This window comes from Cebus imitator, unplaced genomic scaffold, assembly GCF_001604975.1.
Source record: "Cebus imitator isolate Cc_AM_T3 unplaced genomic scaffold, Cebus_imitator-1.0 Scaffold415, whole genome shotgun sequence".
Lineage (NCBI taxonomy): Eukaryota > Metazoa > Chordata > Mammalia > Primates > Cebidae > Cebus > Cebus imitator.
Window position 1 is genome coordinate 1,431,981 of NW_016107730.1, and position 9,843 is coordinate 1,441,823.

The 9,843-nt window shown below is 57.3% G+C and overlaps 2 protein-coding genes across 2 annotated transcripts in view; one reads left to right on the forward strand and one right to left on the reverse strand.

Annotated features, from left to right (window-relative positions):
* FKBP10 (FKBP prolyl isomerase 10) overlaps window positions 1–2,005 on the reverse strand; it is a 15,316-nt gene extending 13,311 nt beyond the window's left edge. The window contains exons 1-2 of the mRNA XM_037731682.1: window positions 1,680–2,005; window positions 768–816 (exon numbers count right to left, since the gene is read on the reverse strand). Of these exons, the coding sequence (XP_037587610.1) occupies window positions 768–816; window positions 1,680–1,925 (295 nt within the window). The 5' untranslated portion in view covers window positions 1,926–2,005. The remainder of the gene's footprint in view (window positions 1–767; window positions 817–1,679) is intronic.
* Window positions 2,006–2,294: 289 nt separating this feature from the next.
* Window positions 2,295–9,843, forward strand: part of P3H4 (prolyl 3-hydroxylase family member 4 (inactive)) — a 9,473-nt gene continuing 1,924 nt past the window's right edge. The window contains exons 1-7 of the mRNA XM_037731631.1: window positions 2,295–2,383; window positions 2,851–3,519; window positions 3,689–3,841; window positions 3,939–4,110; window positions 5,127–5,255; window positions 7,590–7,735; window positions 8,390–8,473. Coding sequence (XP_037587559.1) covers window positions 3,058–3,519; window positions 3,689–3,841; window positions 3,939–4,110; window positions 5,127–5,255; window positions 7,590–7,735; window positions 8,390–8,473 — 1,146 coding nt within the window. The 5' untranslated portion in view covers window positions 2,295–2,383; window positions 2,851–3,057. The remainder of the gene's footprint in view (window positions 2,384–2,850; window positions 3,520–3,688; window positions 3,842–3,938; window positions 4,111–5,126; window positions 5,256–7,589; window positions 7,736–8,389; window positions 8,474–9,843) is intronic.

A 9,843-nucleotide genomic window follows, 5' to 3' on the forward strand; every position in this document is an offset into this window, starting at 1 on the left:
TTTTTTTTTTTTTTGATTGAAGGGGCCATGGTTAAGAAAGTTTTCCAAGCTCAATACTCATGAGCTGGGCCCCCAGAGTCCCTACCAGGGAAGACAACCCCCAAATCCCAACTCTGCCTCACTCCCAGCACTCAAGGGCTCAGGGATGTGCTCCTCGCTACTACCTATACGTGGATTTGCCCACCAAGTGGGCAGGTTTTAAGTCTGGACTGTTTCCTTCCCAGTGCTATTACAAAGCCTTAAGCTCTGCATGAAGTTTCTATGCGTTAAACAGCATCAGGTCATTTGGTTCTCCTCAAGGTCAATGTTAATGTGTGCTGAACTGGCTGGAGGACTGCCAGGCCCGGTGAGAAGCCCACATTCATTCATCCATCTCTTTCGAGTCCTAACATCAGCCTTAGCAAGTAGGTCCTGTTTTTGTCTTCTTTTTTCCAGATAAGGAAAGTGATGCTTAAAGAGACAAAATTCTCTGTCCATGGTCGTAGCCTGGATTTGAACCAGGGTCTTGGGACTCTTAGAGTTTGTATGCTTACCCCAAAATATTGCCTGCCTCCAAAGTCAGGGCCACTAACTTCCTGTGGGCTGAGTTGTGTGTTTCAGCGGAGGGTCTAAGGCTGAGTTCTTTCAGTGTGCTGTGGGGTCCGTATGTAACTGGGACCCCAGGATTACCCCTGAGGCTGGCACACTGCCCTGTCCTGTCCCCACTAACAAAAGTGGACTTGCTGGAGCAGACCAGAGTCCTGGATCAGACCAGGAGGCCACCTCACAAACCCCAAGGCTGGCAAAATGGGCGGCCTGCGCCTCTGGCCGATTTACCTAAAATGGAGAGAGGTGAGGGTTCCAGGAGAACCAGAGAGGAAAGTGTGAAACTCCTCCGAGGAGCCCAGGGTGGCATGTCCAACTGTGCGACACGTAGACAGACAGGGTCCCCGCAGGGAGCCATGCCCTACCCCCAGGTCCAGCCGGCTGCCTTCTTAGAATGCCCACCCGCCTTTGTCCCTGCCCACCGACCGCTGAGAACTCCCACCCTCTCCAAAAAAGTTCTATTCTCTCTTCTCTAACCACAAAGACACTGAAAATGGAGTGGAGCCAAAAAGGGAGTCAGGGTGGGTGGAAAAGTAGGGGGTCCAGGCTGATAGACCACCCCACGATTCTTAGGCAGCAAGGTCCACCTTTCCCCCAACACTGTAGACCAGAACACCCCTCTCCATCATGCCATTAAATACAGCCCTGTTAACTACATAGGGCGGTTCACCTTGATTATCGCGTCCTTTCCGGGATGTGGAGAGCTTGTGTGAAAGAAAAGGGGTCCTTGGCCGGGCGCGGTGGCTCAAGCCTGTAATCCCAGCACTTTGGGAGGCCGAGGCGGGTGGATCACGAGCTCAAGAGATCGAGACCATCCTGGTCAACATGGTGAAACCCCGTCTCTACTAAAACTACAAAAAATTAGCTGGGCATGGTGGCACGTGCCTGTAGTCCCAGCTACTCAGGAGGCTGAGGCAGGAGAATTGCCTGAACCCAGGAGGCGGAGGTTGTGGTGAGCCGAGATCGCGCCATTGCACTCCAGCCTGGGTAACAAGAGCGAAACTCCGATGCAGAGCTTCAAAGAGGCAACTAGGAAACAGGACCCCGGGTTCAGGGGATGGAGTGGTGAATCCCGGGGCGCCCAACCCGGGTTACCTTGAGTCAAATTTCTTGCCATCTTCGAAAGTGCCGTTGTAGTGGTAGCGCACAAAATCCCCCATCTGCACTTCTCGGGGACAGGCCCTGGGGATGTGGTACCTCTCAATGACCACATCTTCCAGGGGGCCCCCGGCCGGGCTGGCGCGGCCCAACCCCCTCCCCACGGCCTGCACCACCAGCAGCAGTAACTGCAGCACGGGGAGCCGGAGGAGGCTGTAGCTGGGGGGGCCCGCGGGGAACATGGTGCCTGGAGCTGGGACCGCCAGCAGTGAGGGCGAGCGAGGGAGCCGCCGCCAACCTCCTTCTCCCCGCCTCCCAGAACTGGCTCCCCCCGCTTCCTGTCCTCCTTCCCTACCCCCGCCCTGGCTGGTCCACGTGGAATGGGGGCTGGGAAGACTGAGCTGGACAGGCGAGGGGCGGGGCGGGGTGCAAGAGGAGGAGGGGGCCAGGCTGAGTAAGTTAGAGTCGGAGGGAGGCACCACAAAGAACTGCGAGTCCCCCCTCCCCCCATCTCCAACCCTGGCTTCGAGACCTGGGGCCTGGCCAGGGAGGGAGGCTCGGGAAAGATGAGAAGTCTGAGTGGACACCAAAGGGAAAAAAAAAAAGTTCAATGTCTTTTTCCGGAGCCCCCGGGTCCTAAAGCCGGGCGGAGGCGACCCTTGCTTCTTTCGCGGGCACCACCAATTCTAGTCCCCTCCAGGTGGGTGGTGAAGCCGCGGAGTGTGAGTGGCACCTCCGTGCTCGTCCGTCAAGCCCAACTGTGCTCCAAGGGACGGCCTCTCCAGGGAAGAGCAGCTTGGCCCCGCAAAGGCTGGACTGCAAAAAGGACTTTGTGACTTGGGACGTGACGGACACGGAGAAGGAGTGGGTGGCGGTGGCGGCGGAAGGTGTGGCGGTGGCGGCGGAAGGTGTGCAGGTGACGGCAGGTGTGTGCCTCCGACGTGGGCGGGGAGACACTCGGAGGGTGCGGGAGGGCGCAGCGACGGCATGCCCGGCTCCGGGGCTTCCCCCTCGCGTGGGCACCGCAGAGGAGGTGGCCCAGGCCCTCGCTCAGGGTCCCGATCCCAGGAGAGGGCACTGTGTTTGCGCGGGGAGGGGCTTCCCGGGCTCCCCATCTCCGGCGGGAAGCGCTCCCCCACTCACGCTCTGCCTAGGGGCACTCCCAAGGCAGGAGCCCGGGCCGACGGAGAGGACTCAGGACACTATCGGACCCTGGGCAAAAAGAGGGGAGACGTCGTGACCCAGGCCCCGCCCCGCCGCGCCGCCCTCGTGCCCGGCACTAAGACCCAGCGGGCGCGCCGCGGGCCCCGGCCCCGGCCCCTTCCGTCCGCCGGGCGGCCAGCTCAGCTCGGGAGAGCCGGCGGCGCGGCGGGCATGGCTCGGGCGGCGTGGGGGCTGCTGTGGCTGCTGCTGGGCAGCGTCGGGGCGCAGTACGAGAAGTACAGCTTCCGGGGCTTCCCGCCCGAGGACCTGATGCCGCTGGCCGCCGCCTACGGGCACGCGCTGGAGCAGTACGAGGGCGAGAGCTGGCGCGAGAGCGCGCGCTACCTGGAGGCGGCGCTGCGGCTGCACCGGCTGCTGCGCGACAGCGAGGCCTTCTGCCACGCCAACTGCAGCGGGCCCGCGCCCGCGCCCACGCCCGGCCCCGACGGCGGCCGCGCGGACGAGTGGGCCCGCGAGCTGCGGCTCTTCGGCCGCGTCCTGGAGCGCGCCGCCTGCCTGCGGCGCTGCAAGCGGACGCTGCCCGCCTTCCAGGTGCCCTACCCGCCGCGGCAGCTGCTGCGCGACTTCCAGAGCCGCCTGCCCTACCAGTACCTGCACTACGCGCTGTTCAAGGTGGGCGTCCGCCCCCGCCCGGGGGCCCGTCTCGGGCTGGGCCTCCGGTCTCCCCACCGATCGGTCGGAGGAGCGTTGCCTTCACCCGGGACACGAAGCCCGCTGTGCGCTCCGGGCCGTGAACTTCGGCCCTCCTGACCCGCTCCTTCACCCCCTACCCCCCGACCAGGCTAACCGGCTGGAGAAGGCGGTGGCGGCGGCCTACACCTTCCTCCAGAGGAACCCGAAGCACGAGCTGACCGCCAAGTATCTCAGCTACTACCGGGGGATGCTCGACGTCGCCGACGAGTCCCTCACGGACCTAGAGGCCCAGCCCTACGAGGTGGGGTGGAGGGCAGGAGGAGGATCTTGCAGATAGGGCTTGTAGAGGAGGGGGGATGTTGGGGGTGCCCTGACTCCCTCTGCCACGCCCCCTCCAGGCTGTGTTCCTCCGGGCTGTGAAGCTCTACAACAGCGGGGATTTCCGCAGCAGCACGGAGGACATGGAGCGGGCCCTGGCAGAGTACCTGGCGGTCTTTGCCCGGTGTCTGGCCGGCTGTGAAGGGGCCCATGAGCAGGTGGACTTCAAGGACTTCTACCCGGCCATAGCAGGTATCCCCCCCAGACTATGGTGGAGGTCCAATCACCCACAGGCCCGGTAAGGCAGATGTGCCCTCCCTGCACATGGAGCACTGCAAATGTGGAGGAGCCAGCCAGGAGGAAGGCTTTGTCCCAAGGTCTGCTAAGAAAGACGCTGGGTACAGGGGCCCCAGCTGGGAGTGTCCAAGGGGCTGGATCAGTGTGGAGAGGCAGTGATATCCCTAAAGTGTCTGGGAAGCTTGGGTTCACAGGCCTTCCAGACAGAGGGCAGTGCAGGTGCAAAGCTGCCGTGATGAGAAGTAGCAGGTGTGGGCAGAAAGCAGCTGGTAACCAGAAATAATACTTAGTCTTGAGATCTCTAACCCCGGGGTCCCTCAAGCAGAAGCAGAAAGGACTGTCCTTGGTCAGGTGCAGTGGCTCAATCCTGTAATTCCAGCACTTTGGGAGGCCGAAGCAGGCAGATCACGAGGTCAGGAATTCGAGACCAGCCTGACCAACATGGTGAAACCCCGTTTCTACTAAAAAATACAGAAATTAGCTGGGCATGGTAGCGCACGCCTGTAATCCCAGCTAGGCAGCTGAGGCAGGAGAACTGCTTGAACCTGGGACGTGGAGGTTTCAGTGAGCAGAGATCACACCACTGTACGCCAGCCTGGGTGACAGAGCAAGACTTCATCTCACAAAAAAAAAAAAAGGACTGTCCTTTAGCTTCTCTGTTTGGACTTCTGCCCCACTTCTGGACCTCACCTCCGTTCTCCCAGAATGCTCTGGCTCCCTCTGGCTTGGGGTGGTGGTTGAGTGGTGGGGGTGATGAGGCAGCTCAGCCCGCAGTCATCTTCTTCACCATCATTTGTCGTATAGTGGCAAGCACTGTACACACACTCTCCCCTGTGATTGCAACAGCAGCACCTTTTCTGGACCAGCAGCCTGGCTCAGTAGGCAGAGCTTGGATTTGGAGTCTTCTCCACCGGGGGGGAGGAAGCTGTTCATGGCAAAGCCAGCATCTCACTGCTCCTTCCTGCCCCCAGATCTCTTTGCAGAGTCCCTGCAGTGCAAGGTGGACTGTGAGGCCAATTTGACCCCCAATGTGGGCGGCTACTTCGTGGACAAGTTCGTGGCCACCATGTACCACTACCTGCAGTTTGCCTACTACAAGTGTGAGCCCCCTGGGTGGGCTTGGGAAGGGGAAGAGGTGATAAGGGAGAGGACTGCATGGGTGCCTCCCAGAATTGTGGGGAGCTTTCCTTCAGTATTGAGGATCCTGGATGATAGGAGAAAAGGCTAGGGGTGGTGGGGACGTGGGGAAGGTACCCTGAGAGTCTGGGGCAGGTGAGAGGCTTGTGAGTGGAAACAGACAGCAGCCTCAGGGAGAAGTAGAGGGTCTCTTGGGCAAATGACTAGGCAACCAACAATTGCAGAGCACTTGACAGTTTATTTTTTATTTTATTTTATTTTATTTTATTTTTTTTGAGACGGAGTTTTGCTGTTGTTGCCCAGGCTGGAGTGCAATGGCGCGATCTCGGCTCACTGCAACCTCCGCCTCCTGGGTTCAAGCAATTCTCCGGCCTCAGCCTCCCAAGTAGCTGGGACTACAGGCATGCACCATCATGCCCAGCTAATTTTTGTATTTTTAGTAGAGACGGGGTTTCACCTTGTTGACCAGGATGGTCTCGATCTCTTGACCTTGTGATCCACCCGCCTCGGCCTCCCAAAGTGCTGGGATTACAGGCTTGAGCCACCGCGCCCGGCCTGACAGTTTATTTTTATTTTTGAAATGGAGTTTCACTCTGTTGTCTAGGCTGGAGTGCAGTGGCACGATCTTGCTCACTGCAACCTCCGCCTCCAGGGTTCAAGTGATAATCCTGCCTCAGCCTCCCGAGTAGCCGGGATTACAGGCACCCGCCACCATGCTCAGCTAATTTTTGTATTTTTAGTAGAGATGGGGTTTCACCATGTTGTCCAGGCTGGTCTTGAACTCCTGACCTCAGGTGATCCACCACCTCAGCCTCCCAAAGTGCTGGGATTATAGGTGTGAACCACCGTGCCCCACCAACACTTGAGAGTTTACAAGGCACTTATGTGGTCCTTTCATCAAAACCATGCAGCTGGCATTGCTGGACCAATTTTTCAGATGGGGAAACTGAGGCTTATAGACGGCAAGGGGCTATTAGTCTCATGACTAATAAAAAGTGGCACCAGGACTTGTGGCTCTCCTCACTGGAGAGATTCTGGCATCCAACAGGGCTGAGATGGACAGCCTGCAGTGTTCCTATAACTCAGAGATGCCAAGATTCAGACAGAGCTGGGAATCTGAGCAGAGGGGCTGAGATCCAAGAGGCCGGGAGACCCTTCCTGGGAACAGATACCAGAGGTTGAGGGCTTCTAATTCCCTAGAGCAATCATTCTCCAGCTGTGTGAGCTTGTGCAATTTAGCTAACCTCTCTGTGACTCAGATTTCTTGGCTGTAAAATGCGGATGACAGTAAAAGGCAGGCTGGGCGTGGTAGTCCACGCCTGTCATCCCAGCACTTTGAGAGGCCCAGGCAGGCAGATGGCTTGAGCCCAGGAGTTCGAGACCAACTTGGGCAACATGGCAAGACCCTGTCTCTATAAAGATACAACAAATTAGCCAGGAGTGGTGGCACATGCCTGTAGTCCCAGCTACTGGGGAGGCCGAGGTGGGAGTATTGCTTGAGCCCAGGAGGCGGAGGCTATAGTGCTGAGATCACACCACTGCACTCCAGCCTGGGTGACAGAACAAGACCCTGTCTCCAAACAAACAAAAACATACAAAACATTAGATGGGTGTGGTGGTACCTGTGCCTGTAGTCCTAGCTACTTGGGAGGCTGAGGTGAGAGGCTCACCTAAGCGCGGGAGATCAAGGCTGAGATGACCCATGATGGCACTACTGCACTCCAGCCAGGGTGATAGAGTGACACCCTGTCTCAAAAAACAAAAATAAAAAGACAGGCCAGGTTTGGTGGCTCACACCTGTAATCCCAGGACTTTGGGAGGCTGAGGCGGATGGATCACAAGGTCAAGAGTTCAAGACCTGCTTGGCCAAGATGGTAAAACCCTGTCTCTACTAAAAATACAAAAATTAGCTGGGCGTGTTGGCAGGTGCCTATAATCCCAGATACTCGGGAGGCTGAGGCAGAGAATTGCTTGAACCCGGGAGGCAGAGGTTGCAGTGAGCCGAGATCATACCACTACACTCCAGCCTGGGCAACTGAGTGAGACTCTGTCTCAAAACTAAATATATAAATAAATAAAAATAAAAAGACAATGACAGTGAGGCTTAAATGAGTTAGGGCCTGTCGCGGGGTCAGTGCCCACTACATGCTAGCTGGCATTATGCTTGGGTGGGGTAAGGAGCCCAGTAGCTATTCTGGGAGGTGGCTGGGTGGCAGGGGCACTGGACCGAACTGGGAGCTGGGGTTGACTCTGAAGGGGAAGTGCCAGAGCAACTCCTCACCCCTGTGCTGCTGCAGTGAATGATGTGCGCCAGGCTGCCCGCAGCGCCGCCAGCTACATGCTCTTCGACCCCAAGGACAGCGTCATGCAGCAGAACCTGGTGTATTACCGCTTCCACCGGGCTCGCTGGGGTCTGGAAGAGGAGGACTTCCAGCCCCGGGAGGTGGGCACTGCTTTCTGGGGCACTTGCTGGACATGCAGTTTGCTAAACAAAAACAAAAACAAAACAAAAAAAAAACAACCCCTGGCTTCCTTGGAAGGCAGGATGGAAAATGGAAAGAAAGAATATGAGTTGAGGTTCGAGCCCAGCCCCACTGCTGTGTGGTCCTGGGAAGACTATATCCCTTTCCAAATCTATTGTCTCACCTGCAAAATGGGGGTAATACTGCCCCCCTCAGCAGTGTCCAGATGTGGGAGGTGCGAAGGTACATGTCCACTCCTGCCTGCTCCCCTCCCCATCTTCATCAGCCTCACTGCTGGCCTTTGTCCCTCTTCCCCAGGAACCTACTAGGTAAACAACTGAGAAAACCCCTTGGAGTTGAGGGCAAGGCTGGCAAATACGGGACACATGGTGCCACTCCTGCTTTCCTTGTCAGTGGCAGACATTGCTAATCGATTGAGGGATTCTTTCCCGCCAGACCCTCAGAATCCTTAACCCAGTGCTCCAGGCAGTCACGATGATCTGATTAGCTTGTGAGCTGATACCTGATCCTTGAGCTGGAAGAGGGCCAGTGGGCCCAGATCCTAGGAGCCCTGGCTTCTTGCCATCTGGCAGCAGGGTATGGCTCACCCCCCACCCATCCTTCCCTCCTTCCAGGAGGCCATGCTCTACCACAACCAGACCACCGAGCTGCGGGAGCTGCTGGAGTTCACCCACATGTACCTGCAGTCAGATGATGAGGTGAGTGCCTCCTGATTTCCAGGACTGGGCTGTGATGGGGACACCTTGCACCTTTTCCTGGGGCCACCAGTGTGCCAGTGTTGAGCCCCAGCCCCTGGTGGTCGGCTGTTGTGAAGCAGAGAGGTTTGCCTGTCCCTTGTCTGGACCGCCCCTTCCTTCCCCAGCCTGAGCATTCTCATGCCCCCTGCTGTACATGTCCTAATCCTGCTCTTCCCAGGTGCAGCTCACAGGGTGCCTCCTCCTGGAAGCCCTTGCTGCATGCCCTGGCTCTCTGTTCTGGGCTAGCAGTGCTTCTGTGTACTTCCCTGGCCACCTGTGGCCTGGACCTGGATGATTTGCAGTCCTGGTCCATCTCAGGCCTGGCCCCCTTCTCCAGCCAGTCTCCAGGAGGACCGCACTGCAGGACATGGGGCCAGGGTATTCCCTGCTCTCCCAGCTCTCCCATGTCCTGCATGGAGCCTGGGCTCAGAAACAGTTTGAATGAACCAGTGAATGAATGAATGAACGCAGGGCATCAGTACCAGAGGACCATACTGTATTATACTGATTTCGAGTAAGGGTTTGACAGCCTGAGTTTCTCTGAGGTGTTGCTGTTCAGTGCTTGTTTATGTATCCTCTCCTTTGTTCACGCCCCCACCCATCAAACATGGGGGCGGGGGGCAGAATCTATACTGTCAGCACCCAGGATAAGGAGCTAGCCAGACCTGGCTCCACTACTTACCAGTTGGGTGGCCTCCAGAGAAGTGTCAGGCAACCTCTCAAGCTTCTGTTTCTTCATCCAGTGAATGGGGAGAATCATGCCCATCTCATATTATGGTGGTGAGAATGATACGAGATCTGGCCGGGCATGGTGGCTCATGCATGTAATTCCAGCAATTTGGTAGGCCAAGGCAGAGGGATCACCTGAGATCAGGAGTTCAAGACTAGCCTGGCCAACATAGTGAAATCCTGTCTCTACTAAAAATACAAAAATTATCCAGGCAGTTGTGGGCACCTGTAATCCCAGCTACTCGGGAGCCTGAGGCAGGAGAATTGCTTGAATTCTGGAGGCAGAGGTTGCAGTGAGCTGAGCTGGTGCCACTGCACTTCAGCCTGGGCAACAGATTGAGACTCTGTCTAAAAAAATAAATAAATAAGATCAAGTATGGGCCAGGCACGGTGGCTCAAGCCTGTAATCCCAGCACTTTGGGAGGCCGAGGCGGGTGGATCACGAGGTCAAGAGATCGAGACCATCCTGATCAACATGGTGACACCCCATCTCTACTAAAAATACAAAAAATTAGCTGGGCATGGTGTCGCGTGCCTGTAATCCCGGCTACTCAGGAGGCTGAGGCAGGAGAATTGCCTGAACCCAGGAGGTGGAGGTTGCG